The 19,137-nt window shown below is 34.9% G+C and overlaps 1 protein-coding gene across 11 annotated transcripts in view; it reads right to left on the bottom strand.

Annotated features, from left to right (window-relative positions):
• Positions 1-15,924, bottom strand: part of da (transcription factor daughterless) — a 196,742-nt gene extending 180,818 nt beyond the window's left edge. For 6 of the 11 annotated variants that reach the window (XM_069847462.1, XM_069847463.1, XM_069847458.1 and 3 more), the window contains exon 1: positions 15,779-15,923. In XM_069847462.1, the coding sequence (XP_069703563.1) occupies positions 15,779-15,860 (82 nt within the window). In that variant the 5' untranslated portion in view covers positions 15,861-15,923. Of the gene's footprint in view, positions 1-15,778 lie in introns of all 11 variants that reach the window. The other 5 variants (XR_011336154.1, XR_011336153.1, XM_069847459.1 and 2 more) reach the window with 2 other exon arrangements.
• Between the last annotated feature and the right edge of the window lie 3,213 nt (positions 15,925-19,137).

Genomic DNA, 19,137 nt, shown 5'->3' on the forward strand with positions numbered 1-19,137 from the left:
GGCCACTGATGTTCTGTAACCTACAAAATGTAATCGCATATGAGATTAAAATACACTATCCGAACTTTCAATATACAATTTCAAATAAAAATTAAAAGTAAATAAATAGCAACTGACAATAGACTTGATAAAAATACAAGACAACAGACTTCAGAAGTGTTTGGAATTCCAAAGAAATTGAATGAAAGCCGTCGAGGAGATAAGTATCAAAGAGGCTAGTTAGCCTGCTCTTGGGAATGCATAAGAATAAAATAATATTAATTTAATCAGGGTATTTCCACATGTTTCCTTATGTACGGTGTCATCACGATCTACACTAAGACCATCGCCGTCTGCTATTCTTATAAGACATGCTAAGACATTGTGTGGTATTTTTATTTCTTAATAACATGGAGTACAGAAAATATTGCGACAGCGACAAAATAGACGATTTCATGAATATCACGCTTTCCTATAGGTTTAAAGCGTTTTCTAAGAATTCAGTTGTTCATCGTGTAACCAACAACATTCCTGTTTACAGAAACAATTTCCTCAATTAGCCTATCATTCAAAATACATGTACATTACCGGTACGTAATTCACTGAGCACCTGAATAAAAATACAAGACTTCCGTTTCTCGCACTGTACACAAAAAAAAACATTTTTACATATCCAAAGAGTAAAATAGTCTATTTCAAAAACAAATTCTACAGTTTAAGCAGATGTCACTCGTTTTGCATTAATTCACTTACATTAGCTCTATGTTGCACAAGCTTCTAATATTAGCTCCTTATTTATAAGAATCGGTATTCAAAATTGGTAAAAACATAAACGGTTTATATTAAGATTTTCGTACGGTATTACTTCCTCATCAAGTAATCAACCGTGAAAACGAATGCCTAGTTTTCTCTTCCCTTGTCCATCAGTGAGGGAGAAATTTGTGAAATAATACACAATTATAAGCATTCGCAACACTAGTGTCCGGGGGGGGGGGAGAGGAATTTTACAGAAATGCTATCCTAAAATTATTTACAACGTTGTAAATAACTCATAAAGAAACCGAACTCGACCTCATAGGTCGACTATAGAGTCTGCAGTTACAATGTATTGCTGTACTTCACTATATGCGACATATTAGACAAGGTATTGTTATAATGCAACAAAATGATTTCGGCATTTTTACGAAAATAAATTTTCACCATTGCATATGGTACCGAAGAAGTGGTTCTGGCCATGCCATCTGTTTGTATACAGCGATTTCTCTTAACAATTTGACAGATTTGTTCACAAATCAAAACCTGCTAATCAATTTAATCGGAACTTATGCACATGAAACACGATAATTTTAGTACAACATTAATAGGTTTTTATTATAGGAATATCAGCCGTAACAATTTTTTTTTAATTTTATTTCTTGCAGAAGATGAAAGGAAATGAGCTGAGAGTAGTGTCTTTCCAGATCATTTCGGAGCAATAATAATATTAGTAATTATGTACAGAATTAAATCTACTTTCGTTGGGAATTTTGTTAAAAACTCCACATCATAACAAAGCTAAGCCAGGTATAGTCACAACCTTTAGCGAACGAGGGCGTTATTGTTACAGGATTAGAGTCCTTGTCAAACACATTTGTTATGCGTGAATGCAGCTTCATAAATAGAAAAATTATATAATAAATTATTACAATCTACGTACAGCTACTTTATATAAATCCCCAACAAATTAATTAATTACATTTTAAGCGAAGAAGTTGAACTAGCGCTTAAGGAAATGACGAATGGGAAAGCAACAAAGTTGAATTAGTGAAATGCTTGGGTGAAGACAAGAAGCAAATTCTATCATTATGCAACGAAATACATAAGAAAGGCGATTGGCCTGAAGATTTTACAAAGACAGTGTTGATTCCAACACCAAAGAAAAATAATGCCAAGAAATGTAAGGAGTTCAGGACTATCAGTCTAATATCGCACTCGGTGAAGATTCTCTTGGGAATACTGAATCGACGTTTATATTCTAATATGAAAGAACAGTTGTAAGAAGAGCAGTTTGGCTTCAGGAAGTGAAAAAGCACGAGAGATGCAATTGGACTGCTACGAACAATCTGTGAAAGATACTTAGAGAAGAATAAAGAAGTGTATGTAGTATTTGTGGACCTAGAAAAGGCTTTTGACAAAGTGGAGTGGAATAAACTGATGGGAATCCTAAAGAAAATTGGTGTGGATTGGAAAGAGAGAAGATTTTTCAGTAATCTTTATACGAAACGAGTCAAAGTCAGGATAGGAGAAGAAATGTCAGAAGAAAGTGAAATTGGAAAAGGAGTACGTCAAGGATGTCCTTTAACACTATCCTATTCAACATCTACTTAGAGGATTTAGTAAAGAACTGTTTTCAGAACATGGGAGGAGTGGTAGTAGGAGGAAAGAGAATAAACTGCATAAGATTTGCTATGATATAGATATGGCGTTGTTAGCAGAAGAGGAAATGATACTAAAGGATACTGGAGCTAAATGACAGCTGTGAGCAGTATGGAATGAAGAAAAACGCAAATAAGACGAAGAATATGGTCATAGAAGAAAAATACAGAAGATAAACTTGCGAATTCTAAATGAGACAGTAGAGCAAGTGGACAGTTTCAATACTTGGGGTGTACTATAAGCAGTAACATGAGTTGCTGCCAGAAGTCAAAAGGAGGATAGCAATGACCAAGGAAGCTTTTAATAGAAAAAGGAAAATCTGCGAACCTCTGGAAAAAGAACTAAGGAAGACACTAGTGAAGTGTTTTGTGTGGAGTGTGGCATTGTATGGGGGCAGAAACATGGACATTACGACGAAGTGAAGAGAAGCGAATAGAAGCATTTGAAATGTGGATATGGAGAAGAATGGAACATGTGAAGTGGACAGACAGAATAAGCTGTGTTGGAAAGAGTGGTTGAAGAAAGATTGATGCTGAAACTGATCAGGAAAAGGAAAAGGAATTGGTTGGGACACTGGCTGAAAAGAAACTGCCTACTGAAGGATGCACTGGAAGGAGAAGAGTTCGGGGTAGAAGAAGATATCAGATCATAGACGACATTAAGATATATGGATCATTATGAGGAAACGAAGAGAAAGGCAGAAAATAGGAAAGATTGGAGAAAGCTGGAATTGCAGTGAAAGACCTGCCCTTGGACAGAACACTAAATTAAATGAATGTATTTACAAGACATAAACCGTACAATGTACAAATGAAGTGAAATGTCTTACTCTTGTAATTATAAATTATGCATCGTGTGCAAGAAGTTCTTTATTCTATTTTTCTATTTATATTTTTCCCCTGTGTGCTCTATTTCCTAAACATAAAACATTTAATTTGTGTTAGACAATTTTTCAGAAACACAGAAGTGTAACCATTTCATTCTCTGTTTAATGCGGAAGAAAAAATTCCGAGCATAAAACAGCTACAATTAATTCTGCGTGAAGCTTATCTTACGCAATTTTTTAATGAAGATCCGTTAATTTGTAGTAATAATGAAAGTTTACATGCATCATTTTCGAAACAATTTACTCGTGAATATAAACAGCATGTTATTTCTTACTTGCTTATTTAACGACGCTGTATCAACTACTGAGTTGTTTAGCGTCGATGGAATTGGTGATAGCGATATGATATTTGGAGAGATGAGCATCACAATACTTCCCCTTTGTACTTCGTTTAATCAGAATGTAAAGACACCTGTTACTTGATGTACAGCTGGCCGCACTCAAGGAGTTTTATCTCACAGTTTATTTATTCTTACGTAAAAAGGAAAAACGCTGAATGTTCTCGGAATCATTTAATTCGCAGCAGTAAATACAAATAATACATTATTATATAACAGTATTAAGAAGCACGGTTATAGTGTTATACTTTCTCATGACACAATGTTTAGGGAACGAGCTAAGCGAGGTTCCTAATTTTGACGAGTGCAATAACTGTATAACATTTTAAACGTGTGCCATACGTTATTTTTTGTAAGAAAGCATTACAAGACGATAAATAAATAAACAAAACCAAATTTATGATAGGTAGTTTTATATTACCACGGTTTATGAAGAAAGGGGTAGCTATGATAACAATTGTGTATTAAAGTATTACAACACGGCAAATAGTTTCATAATGTTAACTTTATGGCACAAGTTATGCCGTCATAATAGAAGTCTTGACTAGAGAACGGAATTTTAGGCCCTAAAAAGTGGCATTTTAGGCGCCTAAAATAGGCTCTATAAAATAAAAAATGGCTTTTTTGTTAGGTTAGGTTATAAAATAGGTTTTTTTTCTTAAAGAATGTCACTAATATAAGATTCAACATTTATTTAATATAAAATTCTAGGATTAAAAGAAACTTCCACACATTTCACAAGGGTACACATGCATACACAAAATGAAGACATTCTGTCTTTAAGTTAGTGTTTTCATTCACCAATCACATTTCCATAGTTTGTTTCACAGTAGATCAGCACCTATTGTGGCTATTGTGTCGCTCACTGCTGTATTGTCGGACCATCGGATCTATGCCTCTTCAGCGCTGTCGTCGTTCCTGGAAAAGTTAACGCCTCTATTCACCCCATTCCACCCGTTTCTCTCCCACTACGTCAAACAGCAGGCCACGAACCTTGCCGAATAGGGATGTTGCCAAACTTCCGTCAAACAGTGTCATGTCTCTTGAATATTGCTTATAATACTGTAAGGTTAATTATTACTTATTCATAATTTAATTTAAGTAGGTCTAATGATGCTGATTGACTTATACAAAATGACTTGCTTAATAATATTTCTTTCACCACTCCGTACTACAGTATTCATGTTGAGTTGACAACACTGGACTGCAAGTGCAAATAAACTGTCCCGCAAGAAGGCTAAAAATTGTGAGTAGTGGGGGAGAGAAAGAGAGGGGGATAGAAAAGAGAGAAATAGGAATACAGGGAGAGAAATGAATTGCCGAGGCTGAAAAGGAATTAAGCTTCAGTTCGCATATCTTACGGAGGCACAGATCCGATGGTCGGACTATACTTACAAATGGTGAGAAAAAAAGGAAGGGGTTGTTATCAGTCTTGGAATGTAAGAAAATGGTTATTCTGGTACAGCCCAACGAGTTTGTGTTAAATTGCTGACAGACAGAGGAAGATATAATAATAATAATAATAATAATAATTATTATTATTATTATTATTTGTCCCGCAGGACTTCTTTTATATGCCAGTAAATCTACTGGCATGAACCTGTCGCATTTAAGCACACTTAAATGCCATTGACCTGGGCCGGGATCGAACCCGCAACCTCGAGCAAAGAAGGCCAGCGCTACACCTGCTACGCTACCCAGGCCGACTGAAAGTTGGAATTAGGATTGAAAAATTGTAAGAATGAGAAGGGGTGGCCTGGAGGTACTTCTCTATTGTGTTGTTCACTGCTAGGAAGGACTGTTATCCGTCTTGGAATGTAAACGGTACGGGATGTTAAGGAAACAGTAAACAGTTACGAAAAAGATGCAAATATTAAAAAAAAAAAACTTAAAAATAGGCACTAACGTCGAAATAGACATTTTTAGGCACTATAAAACCCCTTTATTTATACCTATATTTCCATGAAAAATGTAAATATTAAATCTCAAGCCTGTATCAAGGAAACAAGTAGGTTTTTGCCTAAATTCAGCTCTCTAGTCATGACATTTTTAGTTGGTATGTTATGCACGATTTTTACCAACGATAAAAACATGTTTATAATGCTGCAGTACAAAAAATACGTAAACTGTTTCCCATAAGCCTTACGTAGTAGTAGTAGTAGTAGTAGTAGTAGTAGTAGTAGTAGTAGTAGTAGTAGTCTGTAGCTCTCCGAGTTTGTCTTCCATCCAGACGGCCTGCGTTCGATCCCCGGTCAGGCCGATGGAGTTTGTTGTGGATAAAGCAGAGAGTTTTTCTCGAAGCACTCTCGTTTCCTTTTATTATTCTACCAACACTTTCTGCTTTCCCCTCTTTTCATCTATAGTTAAAAATAGACTGGGCCGAAGTCTTGGGGTAGTACGGGTTTCCAATGCTGATATAGGAAGGACTCGAGACTACGGGCTCTGGGGTTTATCAGGTACAGAATGGGACCTGGCTCTCTCAGGGCTGAGGCAACTAGTCCATCTTTCAGTGTCGGGATTACGAATGTCACCCAGGCTACCTGTCGGAATTGGACAATCATCGCATGTAAGTCACAATGGACCAAACCAAAGCTACGTGCAAACACCTATCCCGCGTCCGGTCCTCGAAAAGCAATGCGTAGTATGTAGTAGTAGTATAATAGTAGTAATAGCACAGTCTAGTTATACAGTCGCAAAGCTCAATACGTAGTAAATATGCAAACATTAGATAGTTGCTCACCACTAGGATCGCTAATATCGCCTCATTACAGGCAATGCAAAATAGTACCGTCACAGTCTATTGTTTCTAGCACCCTCAAAACTCAAGCTTCGTGACTGTAATCAGGCAATAATCATGTGCCGAATCCTCGGCCTCATTTGTCATTACCAATTCCATTTACGCCAAACAACTTAGTAGTCGATACAGAGTCATTAAACACCCAAGGAAAGAAAGTAATAGTAGCAGTGGTATTATTTTGTTTAACGGCGCTTTCAATCGCATAGGTTTATGCAGTGTCGAAATTCAACATGGGCGAGAAATTCATAGTTTTTCAAAATTAAAAACTTCTTATGGACAAGTTATTTAAGCTATTTTAATCATTACTCTTTTGAGAAATTCTGTTCTATTAAAAGGCTTTAGAGCATGAGATATTTCAAACCCCATTAGGTAGCTGACTTCCTTACATTTATTTATGTCATCTTTAAGACAAGTCAATTCCTGGCGTTTAACAGTTCGTTGGCACATAATACTGAATCAGTCTTTCTACAATATTATTATTAAATGAATAACTAATAAATAGTTACCCTCATCTAGAGATTAAGAAGATTAAAACTGAGATGAAACCTAATAATTTTATTCCTCTAGGGAGAAGATCATGCACGTACAGAAGAATTATAGAAACACGTACTTAGTAGTCAGTAGTAATAATAATAATAATAATAATAATAATAATAATAATAATAATAATAATAATACATTACTCAGCGTGGGAATTAATGTTTCTATAAGTTGTACTCCTAATTGAACCGTTGAGCAAAGTAAACATATTACATTTTGTTCGACAGATCAACAAAAAAGTTCTCCTTCTCATTCTTTACAAACCATTTCTTACTGCTTGTAGAGACAGAGTTTGTAGAGAGAGACATGATACAGCCACTGCTTGCCTTCAGTACTTGAACGAAACACACAGCAATGTTCAGGAAACTCCTCGTACTCGTTTGAATGTCTGTGATTACGCGATGTAATCACAACACCCGCTTTGGTCACCGCTGCTATAGAGCATTAACAAGTAGGAATATATTTCCTCCCCAATTTCCCAATCACTTGAAGACGTTAGTTATGTTGATCCACCTTCGAAACGTTAAACGTTTTGCTTCTGTATTTAATCAGTAACTCTTAAACAAGCCAATCCTTCATTTAAATAAATCCAGTGATATTTTGGAAGAAACAGTATAGATTTGCCTAAGATACTGCGATGTTCCCCGCCATTATCTTACCATACATCCCTCCATTTATATCCACATCTTAACTTGTCCCAACAAAGTCATGTTAAATAAAAATGTACAGTAACACAGCAACATATTTTTTGGTGAGGTTCTACTACGCGACTGCGATTAACGCATATTTTGTGTACCGACAACAAAAAAAAACTACAACGCTTTTTATCAAATGTTATTAAACTAGCACTACTAACTAAATAGTCCTATGTAATTCTTGAATTGTTTAATTCATACTGAAATTATTGTAATCATTGGCATTTTTCCCACATAACTGATATACTATACAGATAATAGTACAATTCATGTTACGATCTCTTACGTTTTCCACATGGATAAGACAATGTTTTCATAAATTTTGAACACTTTAATGATTAATCGTACAAGTTCAAGTGATTATATGGGATTTCCTGTCCTGCCGAGAGAATATTCGCCTAGACCATTGACAAAAGCGTTTCTTTCTCTATTAGCGCTAAAAAATAAGTTGGTACGACATATTTTTGTTGAGATATGCGGATTCTTTCAGTAACGGTGCGCGAATTTTCGCTAAAGCAATTCTCTTTGATGAAGATGAAAATAACATTTGGAGTAAATCTGTTTTTGGTGATACATGGTCTGAAAGTGTGTGTGAAGGAACTGTAATGAAGGTACGTAGAGAACTTGTTAAAATAAAATGGAATATTGATAACAGAATAACGTGGATTCGTGCCTCAAACATAAAGAACATAGCCAACAATGGCACTTCTTCTAACTCCAATAATTCTTCAAAGTCTGACAAGAAACAATAAGAATCCGGGGAAAATGTCTTGTTTGCTCCAGAATCAGATAGATACAACAAAAAGCTAGTTACTTTTGTGTTGCTTGTAGCCCAAGATCAGTTATGTGAGGTCCTCAAACTAAACGTGACTATTTTGCATTTCACATTCAGAATGGAATTCCTACATAATTCATGAAAGTCAGTATTTATTGGGCTTAGTCAAATCATATAAATGATATTTCTTAATTATTTACTTTCAAATTTCTGGCTTAGTATTCTATTTCGCAAGCAAGTATTAAAAACAATATGTTATAAAATAAGAAAATGTTATGATTCACATATGTATGTACATTTTTACTTTCCTGATATGTATTGAACAAAATTTTATTTATTCAGTTATCATCCTAATGTTACATATAAAACTAATGTAAATTTTATTGAAAATAATAAATAGAATTATTAATTTACTATTTTTCTGTTTCTATTTACAAAGTCAATAAAACTAATGTAAACTGTATTATAAATAAATAAATAAATGAACAAATGAACAAAACAAAATTCAAAATAAATAATATGTCCTTCTGGCAGGACAACAGAGTACTACCGGCAGGACCCATAGCTTGCGTACTGCCGATAGGACCTTACAGAAATACGTCCTGCTTGAAGGACAGCATATGGAAAATAATGTTTAAGAATCTATCTTACCGGAAGGACAACTTGCTGTGTACAAAAGTCCTTCTGAAAGCGCTTCGGGAAGGACATGACTGTACGATTAACCATTAAGGAGCACACAAAACATAAAAAAAAAAATGACATCCTACGAGCCTTTAAACTACGACAGAAACGCTATTGAAAATGCAAACATACATTTTCAAATAAAATGAAAATAATTTTTCCATACCACATTAATAAATTATTGTTCATGTTATAGTTGTAATCCCCTGGTAGAGGGGCAGAGAAGGCCTGACGGCCTTATCTCTACCAGGTTAAATAAATAAATCTAAATAAATAAATCTAAATCTAAATAAAGATAAGAAAAAATTATATTAATGTAAAATCTTCTGAAACACGCTATTCTACATATTTTTAGCGGCATTGTATACGCAACCAGTGGCGGAACGGCCCGCAGACCACGTGCCGCGAGCAAGACTATGTTGGTGGGGATCATCATCATCATCATCATCATCATCATCACCACCACCACCACCACCACCATCACCACCATCACCATCACCACCAAACGAAAAAGGTATTGACAATAAATACTTTGAATTCTTTCAATTTCAATTACTGTAACCTTTCCGTTAACACTCGTGTGGATTTCAACTAATACTAAACTTTTATAATGGAACTCCTTGGTTATATGGTCAGCATGATACAATATTATCAATCAACCCAACGAAAGGCAAAGGAACGCAAAACAGTGGATACACACTCAGCTTTACTCTGTGCTGAGAACCAAATCAAAGTATTTTATATTTTTGAGACAGAAAGACTATTCTACCAGCTTGTGAGGAATTTCAACATTTAAATTTTAGTGGAATAACAGCAAATCAAACTTTGTATAGTTCAAATCTGACCGTGAAGGTTCCGAAATTTTTAAATTTTACGGTATGGTATATTGGAATATACCGGTACATAATGTCTTATTCTTTAAAACACTGTCAGCAGATCACACTTTCCAGGTCCTACAGGTAAAGTTTAACCTATGACACAAATAGACACATTCATTTCGTTAATCAGTTGCTGTGAAAGACATTATTTACTTTCGTCTTTACAGAAAAAATAATATATTACGTAAAACAGACATCAAAGTTAAAAATATAAGTTACAATATTTCCTTTTATATAATAAAAATTCTGGAAATACATTTAAAACCGAATAAAAACAGAAAGGTGCATTTCAGTATAATATGTATTGTAGGTACTCGCAGTATGCAGAAAATGAAACAATTAGTAGAAAAAAAATTATGAAATAATATTAATCTGAAGTCGGTGGAAATTGTAAAATCTGCTCAATGAAAGAAGAAATTTAGCCTACATTGTTTCGATATTTAAATTAACGATACTTCTAGTCATGCATTAATCATACTTAAACCTTATAAAAAATAGATATCCTACATTATTTCGATATTTAAATTAACGGTACTTCTAGTCATACATTAATCATACTTAAACCTTATAAAAAATATATAGCCTATATTATTTCGATATTTAAATTAACGATACTTCTAGTCATACATTAATCATACTTAAACCTTATAAAAAATATATAGCCTACATTTCGATATTTAAATTAACGATACTTCTAGTCATGCATTAATCATACTTAAATCTTATAAAAATATATAGCCTACATTATTTCGATATTTAAATTAACGATACTTCTAGTCATACATTAATCATACTTAAACCTTATAAAAAAATATATAGCCTACATTATTTCGATATTTAAATTAACGATACTTCTAGTCATACATTAATCATACTTTAACCTTATAACTAAAAACAAAAGAAGAAATGTAGCCTACATTATTTCGATATTTAAATTAACGATACTTCTAATCATACATTAATCATACTTAAACCATATAACTAAAAAAAAAATTCTCTGTGGAAAGAGCCCAAATCATTAGTAGCGCCAATGCACAGGAAAAACATATTGTTTCTAAAGAGCTTACTGTTATCCGTAATATTTTCATAATTTATTTGACGTATAAAATTGTTTCAGAAACACATATTATTTTTTCATGAAACGAAAGGCTTGTAAACAATTACCAACTATTTGTTAAATGTTTTATTAATTTAATACTAATAAAAGAGTTATTCAGGAGATGAATATGAATGAAAAATAAACATTGTATTGGTAATACACGAACACTGATAGTATTTCTAGAAGTGTATGTATAGGGCAAGAAATTGAGACAAATTGGGCTATGTTAGGTATGAACGTTCGTCTGACACCAAGACTTAATACACAGCATGGAAATGAAATAAGATGAAATTTGTATTTCTGAGACATTAAGATTAATATTTACCATAAAACAAATATCCTTGCAATCCTTTATAACAAGAATAATCACACCAGCACATATAAATAACACCTTAAACAAAAAACTTGAAAATATGACACGCACAAAAACTCCATCATAACACACGCACGCACAAACGAAATGTTAAAGTTGCTAATACCCCTGAATACAATACTTTAGAAATTCTAGATCTATATTAGTGTGGCGACGTGCATTTCTTCCCTGACATTTAAATGACAGATTGATTACCTATTTGATAGAATGGTGAGGGTTACGAGAGTTAGGCCTATGGCTAACAGAGCTGAATTCTGACACAGCAAGAATCCATTCATTCATAGTGTTCTGCACAAGGGCAGGTCTTTCACTGCAAACTCAGCATTCTCCAGTCTTTCGTACAGTCAGTTGTCGGTAAATTTGCGTGAAGCCCTCTCATTGAAGCGCAGGATTCTAAGGGATTAGGTAGGTACAGTACATCGTCTTCGGCAGAGTATGAGTTCGGGAATCTCAGAGCTAATGGAAGTATTTTTAAAGCTTAATATTTTGTCCATAATAAAAGTATTCTGTTTCAATGTCAGTTCTTAGCAATGCAACCTACGACGACGTCAAAGTGTCATAATGTTTTGAAGAAATTAAAATAAAGGATAAAAATTGTACAGTGCATAACATTTGGCCACTTATTTTCAAATTTTGCGTCAAACCTATCCATTATATTATCTTCCATTACATTAATCTCTCTTTAAGGGGAGAATATAGGTATTGGTAAGTCCCTATCTCCGCCATGTTAAATTGGTGCACTTTATGTACCCTTTTCTCTGAATGTATTTAAGGTACAATCATGCAATTCTGCACACTAGTAGACAAGAATGTTTTTGATCATCCTTGGATTTTTCAGATTATGTTAGAAACATTGAGATTTTTCACCAAACATACCTACATTCTCCCCTTAAAACATTTCGTTCTCCCCTACAACCCCAGTCATTAAGTTCACCTATTTTTGTTTGGACGTTTTACACCTCTCAAACCTCAGCATTTCTGTCTTTCGGACAGTTTCAATTTCGCACACTAGACAGACAGACACGTGGCGGCGGAAATCCTGCGATGTACGATTAGCATTTTACCTTTGTCAGGGTTTAGTCTTTTGTCCTTACAGGTAATTACCATCTCACACATTAGAGACACGTGGCAGAGCTCCCGCGACAAAGGGCAACATCCACGCTTGAGGCGGGATTCGAACCCACGTTAACGTCAGAGCTGCACCTTAACTGCTGCGTATACCATGGCTGGCCACACTGAATTTATGCGAAATGAAAAGCTTTACACTACCAATACGCAATTTAGCTATTTCGTAACGCTCACATTAATCACGCGCAATCAATTCAATGGAAGGCTTTCAAGATAATTTTATTACTGAATGCAAGTATAACTTACAATTTTCTTTCTATTACAGCAGAACAGGATGATATACTCCACTGAACCCTTAGTTACATTTTTAAACACAGGTTATTGAGAGACGATCGGGTGAAAATACGTTATAATGAAATGGTGAACAACAAAAAAATCTTAAGTTCTTCAAAGAAACCTGTCTTGCCTCATTTTATCCACCGCGAATCTCACAGAATCCGGGACTCCGCAGCGCGACAGTCACTCTGCACTTAGCAACACTGAATAAAGAGCATACAGCTATATAAAAATAACAATATGGTTAAAAATAAATTATTCATAATCGTTTGTTGTGTAAGAAGGAAAGAATAAGAATAAAGGAAAGAATTCCACTGATTTTAAGCAAACATCCACTTTTTTTTCTCATTTTAACATCTAAGTCGTGTAACCACGAAAAATCGCGAAATAGCTAAAGATCAATGAATTAAAAAAAAACTCTAAGACAGTCATCATACATGAGATGTGGCAATAAAACTTTTATCAGTATCACGAATGCTGAACACTACACAGCGCAGAACGGGACTCTGCACTATATCACAATACTTTCTGAAGGAAACAAAGAACAAAAAAAAAAAAAAGGCAGGAAAAGCACCACCAACAACAACAAAACATCTCAAATCCTATTTCATAGTAATGATTTCGCTATTACAATAAATACAAACTTACTAATATCCCATTGTCTACGAACGCGAAATAAACGATCCGCAAATAACAAAATACAGTATCTGAACGCAAAAAAAATTCACCGAACAGTCAACGAAGGAAAAGGAATACAGTCAACATCAAAACTATTATATTGTAATAGTGTGTAGGAGGGTGGGTAGTGGTGGTAGTAGTTGTAGTGGTAATCGTAGTATCGTATAATTGCTGTAGATATAATCGTACAAAGAAAATCAGCACAGCATCCCACCACAAAGTAACAGACATACAATAAGTGGAGCAACTAAAACAACTATAGCAATATCCGATGTGAAGACGGAAAAGGCATATGTAATAACAATAATAAATTATTTGTAACAACTGCGTAAGACCTACTTGTGCTACACACAGAAAATGATAAATTTTTATATTTACGTAGTGATAGGCCTGTTTTGCTATATAAAATTATGAATAGATTAGACAATATCAAATGACATTTGTAATGAATACACTGCGGTATATTGGACATGAATTGCAGCACACACCAAAGATTAATTAGTACATGACAAAGAAACTGTACAAATTGCAATTAGAGATCAGCCCTCAGTATTTCAGCCACAAAAGACACAATGTGTTTACTTTTCAACGTTAAAAAACAGCCTTGAAATCTTAATCAGTCACAAGAGCTTACTTACAGTATTCCTTCACAAGAATCTCATTCTGTGCACATAATTCCTAAGGGTATACTGTCCCATAAGTAAGATCGTAACAATTCTCGATGTCAACACACAATCAAGAACAGTGGCTTTTTAGAAACGAGACGGCATCCCGAAAATGAAACAATGGTGAAATGAGGATGGCAAGCGAAACTAAAATAATTTGCGAAATTAACAGCACAGCTCCGCTGTCCACCAAAATTTCCGATGGCGAACAGACAACTGCACTCGATTCTTTCATATGTCATACTTACGGTTTACTAACATTTTGGGAAATGCATTGTTGTATTAGAACAAGTTACCAGAACAACTTTGTTGATCATAACTGCTTGCTTTCCCAGTCAAAACAATAACCATGCTAGCCAACCCCACTGTAACAATAGGACATCATACTGCAACACAGCAACAGGTTGAGGGGCAAGACGCCCCAAACAATGAATGTAAATCCGATGACGTTTTATATGATTAAGATTTCAGTCTTCGTGACAAGTCTGGAATAATAAAAAGAAAAAACATTCGTATCGTAAGATTGTGGTTTCGATGCCAGTTCGGGGCAACGACGATTGCAGGCGGAACGCAAGGCTTACCTCGCATGTCCATTAGTTCCAATTTTCAGTCAAACAATAGCAAACAAGACCGGCTGTTGCCGAATAGTTTTGAGACTTCAAAATTTATGAGTTAGCGGAAATGAAACATATTATTTCGATATCATTTTCAACTCCAATTCTTCTATTATTGTTACAAACTCAACACAGCCTTGCTTTATTTCTTCCAATTTGTAACAACCAAACGCATTTTATCATGACACAAGCATCACATGTGATAAAACGTTCTGCTTTTGTTTTTATATATATAGCCTACAACGTGTTGTTCGCTAGCACAGATATTGCTTGTAAGATCCACACAAATTACGTAAATAGTGTCACAAACAGGTTAATATTTCTAATTCACCACTACTTTCGTCAAACAATAGCATGGTCAATTTAAGGAGATGGGAATACTCTTAACTCCAAGCTAGAGATTGTTGTGCAGCCATCTATCTTGTCACTGATAAATTTAGATAACTGTCAGTGGGGCATCCCATTTCTTACACAAATAAAAAAGCGACTACACGATCACGTAATATTAGTTTAAGTTTCATTAATCCTTTTTATAATACTGCAACTTCCAGAACAGCTTTGCTTTGTTTACATCCACACCTATCGTGTTGTCATTTCAGGAAAAAGCATGGAGGGGGCTACTAAACAGAGACTAATCCTAATGCCATGGTTCTAAAGATGACCTTTCACAATCAAAACAACATCTATTTAGAGAGCATAAAACAACGCATATGCCATATTACATCGAGTTAAAAATATCTAAACATCTCGATACATACACACACCGTCGTAATAACTTAATCTGCCAAGAACTACTTTTGACACGGGAAAAAGCTGTTACACAATTTCACAAGAAGCCAAATGGGAGGAAAGTCACACACGCGAAATCAAGCCTTCGAAAACCACAAATAGCCATCATATTGCAAGTAAAAATGTCACTCGTAAGTAAGATTATATATTGAAGATTCACTTATTCACTTACCAGGTTGCTTATTTGCTATCTTATTGAAACAATTTTGAAACACTTCGTAAAGATGCAAAGGCTCATCGTCGCTAGTCGCCATCTTGATTCTCACAGCAAAGCTAACTGTCTGTAAAAAAGATTCAATGCCAACAATCTTCCACTCTGAATACATAGGCGGCAGCACTATGCAACCTCTTACCTCTCTCTAATTCACGCAAACTACCACTCCGTAGCGCTCACGTCAGCAGAGGAATTTCATTTTATCAAAACTATGTACTATTCTGGTGATTCTCCTCGACCTTTGATCTAATGAAATGCATAAATCTACTAAGAAATATTCAATTTAGCACAGTGGAGTACCATTCTAAAAATCAACTTGTGCAAAGAAATGAGTATTCAGTGGCGTAGTAAAAGTAATGTGCCCTTATCCTCCTTTAACGATTATAATAACAAGACAGTGATTTCTTACGACTTACCACAGCATCATTTCGTGGTTCTTAGAATTTAAGAATGTGAATAAAAGTAAGGACAACAAGTTGCTGTTTTTCTTAAATATATTGTTGCTCTTTAATTAAATATCGCTCCTTTTCCAAATATTTTATCGAAGTTTTGTAAGTTTTCTTAACAGCTGTTTAAAAGCTACAGTAGTCATCCTTCCTCCAACAGCAATTGGTAATAATAATAATAATAATAATAATAATAATAATAATAATAATAATAATAATAATCAGGCCCGTATTTACACATGGGCTCAAGCGCAGGGCGGAAAATTCGTAGGAGCGGTAAAATTTTTAGAAAAAATCGAACTGAATATAAATGTTCGATATTTTTCTACTTCGCACATGCCTGAGTTAAATTCATTCGTTCACTGTGTTCTCCCCAAGGGCAGGTCTTTCACTGTAAACCCAGCATTCTCCCATCTTTACAGAGTTACATAGTTGCGTATAAATTTTTACTTATCATTAGTTTAACTGCTAAATGTCAAAGATTTGCGTAAGTTAGTTGTTGAGGTGCGAAAAATTATTTAGCGCTCATAGACGTAGTACTACCTAAATACGGGGCTAATAATAATAATAATAATAATAATAATAATAATAATAATAATAATAATAATATTCTTGTTACCTCTGAGTTCTGGTTGATATGTACAGATACAGAAATAAGATTTGGAGCTCCCTTATTGTATGTTTCGCTTACAACACACTGCGCATGTGCAGTAAACAAGAGCCCCAATATATGCTACTTGTGGACACTCGTGCGAAATTGTTGCCTACATACATACAGCTGGACTCCCATCAAGACTCGGTCCAAATTTTAATTTCGTATGTGTACATCTATTATCAGGCAGTACATCTCACTTGAATATATATGTCAGAGGAAGAACAATTGCTTGATGCAGCTGATGTCTGATTAGTGTAATATATAGCTAATCGGCGATGTATGCAATGGAGGGGGAAAGGAATTGGCCACCCTACCCCATTATCTCCTGGCCTAGTTGTCTCTTAAGTGGTGCCTTGTTGGTATACTTGTGAGGTTCAGACCTGTCTTCGGACAGTTGACTGTACAGCAAGAACAAATATCCTTGTGATGAATTTCGGTGAAGTCTGGACTGCTTAATTAGTCAACTCCACACGCCTCACCTCCACGATCGGGTCCCCTGCAATTTTTAAGATGCGGAAGAGAGTGTGGTGTGAGGAAAGCAACAGGAAACTACCGCATTTACCTAGCCAAAGAAAAACTGCAAACATGGCAACTGATCAGATAGAGAAAAAGGAATTGGCTGGGGCAATGCCTAAGAAGAAACTGCCTACTGAAGGGTGCACTGGAGGAATGGTGAATGGCAGAAAAGTTCGTGGCAGAAGAAGATTTCAATGACATACAGCATTAAGGTACATGGATCGTATGTAAAGACTAAGAGGAAGGCGGAAAATAGCGAAGATTGGAGAATGCTGGGTTTGCAGTGAAAGACCTGTATTTGGGCAGAATATTATGAGTGAATGTATTAAATGTATTAATAAGTAATAATGATAAATAATAATAATAATAATAATAATAATAATAATAATAATAATAATAATTTGGACACTACGCAGAACAGATCTGTGAATACATTGCCGGACAGCTTGTGTGGTAAATCATGTAATATAACATTATCTAATATGAGGCACTCAGCGCTCATGGCCCAACCGACAAAACTTGCTTATTGAGTTTATTTATTAAGGAGCTTCTTATATTGTTGTCTTCAAAGTGTAAAGTGGCCTAACCATCATTTCCGGCTTTTCCATGAGATTCCAGCACAATTTTTGTTTATGTATCGCATTTCGCGCACTGGTACAAACGGTAAAGTGGAAATGTAATTTTGTGGACTGGGCGATTTGTGCACAGAGCACTTCATATAAGGATCCGGAGCACAAATCGCCCGAAGTTCCAAACTTACTACTTATTGAGAAATGAACCGAAGAGGACAATAAAAGAAAATTGTTGAATTTTGCATGGATTCCACGTGATACCAAAGATCTAAATGGAAACCAATTCTGTATTGTTTGTTTGGGTTTTTCCATTATTCAGCGGTTTGTTTTTAATGCCCTACCATGTGAACGAGCAAAGATTACTTTTAATTTCTCATTGCTTTTGATTCCTTTTTTAGACCAATTATGAATAAATTACTTTGTTTTCAGACTCAAAGTAAAAAGCTTAAAATTGTTCAACGACATGTTAAAAGTGTTACAATTTTTAAAAAAGGTTATGTACCTTAGACAGACGGCCCGTTTCGACGCCGGTGCTGCGTTATCTTCGGTGTCTTACGAACTACTTTTAACACTTTTAACGTGTCGTTAAACAATTTTAAGTTTTTTAAACAAAGTGTTAACGTGAACCAGAATCAACTCAAAGTAAAGTTTGCTTATGCCGAATGTTTCGTTTAATTGCATATGTTTATCTTATGTTGAACCATACACAGCGTTGCACTCTGTCTATTAATCAGTCAATTAATATTATCTATGTAATTATCTCCTCCAGCACTTCAGTAGGCGCTTCATATGAACAGTTACCGAGTTACACAGAGATAAAGAGAAATATAACTATTCAAATCTATCACAATTCGGACTGCTTGTTTTATATTACGTATTATCGAACCCAAAAATGCCGACAACCTTCCTTTTAATGACAAGACTCTATAATATACGAATAGGCTACATGACCATGGTGATAGAATGAGAAGTCGCAATTTTATAATGTTGTTCCTTAAAATATAGCAGCACGTGTACTTATATTGTTAGTGGTGTTTATTAAAATTTTTATTGCTAAGGAGATGCCCATAGGCATGGGGGGGGGGCAAAGCAAAACCATAGAATCCTGATATAAAAAGATTATGGGGG

The sequence above is a fragment of the Periplaneta americana genome, chromosome 15, assembly GCF_040183065.1.
Source record: "Periplaneta americana isolate PAMFEO1 chromosome 15, P.americana_PAMFEO1_priV1, whole genome shotgun sequence".
In the NCBI taxonomy this organism is placed as follows: domain Eukaryota; kingdom Metazoa; phylum Arthropoda; class Insecta; order Blattodea; family Blattidae; genus Periplaneta; species Periplaneta americana.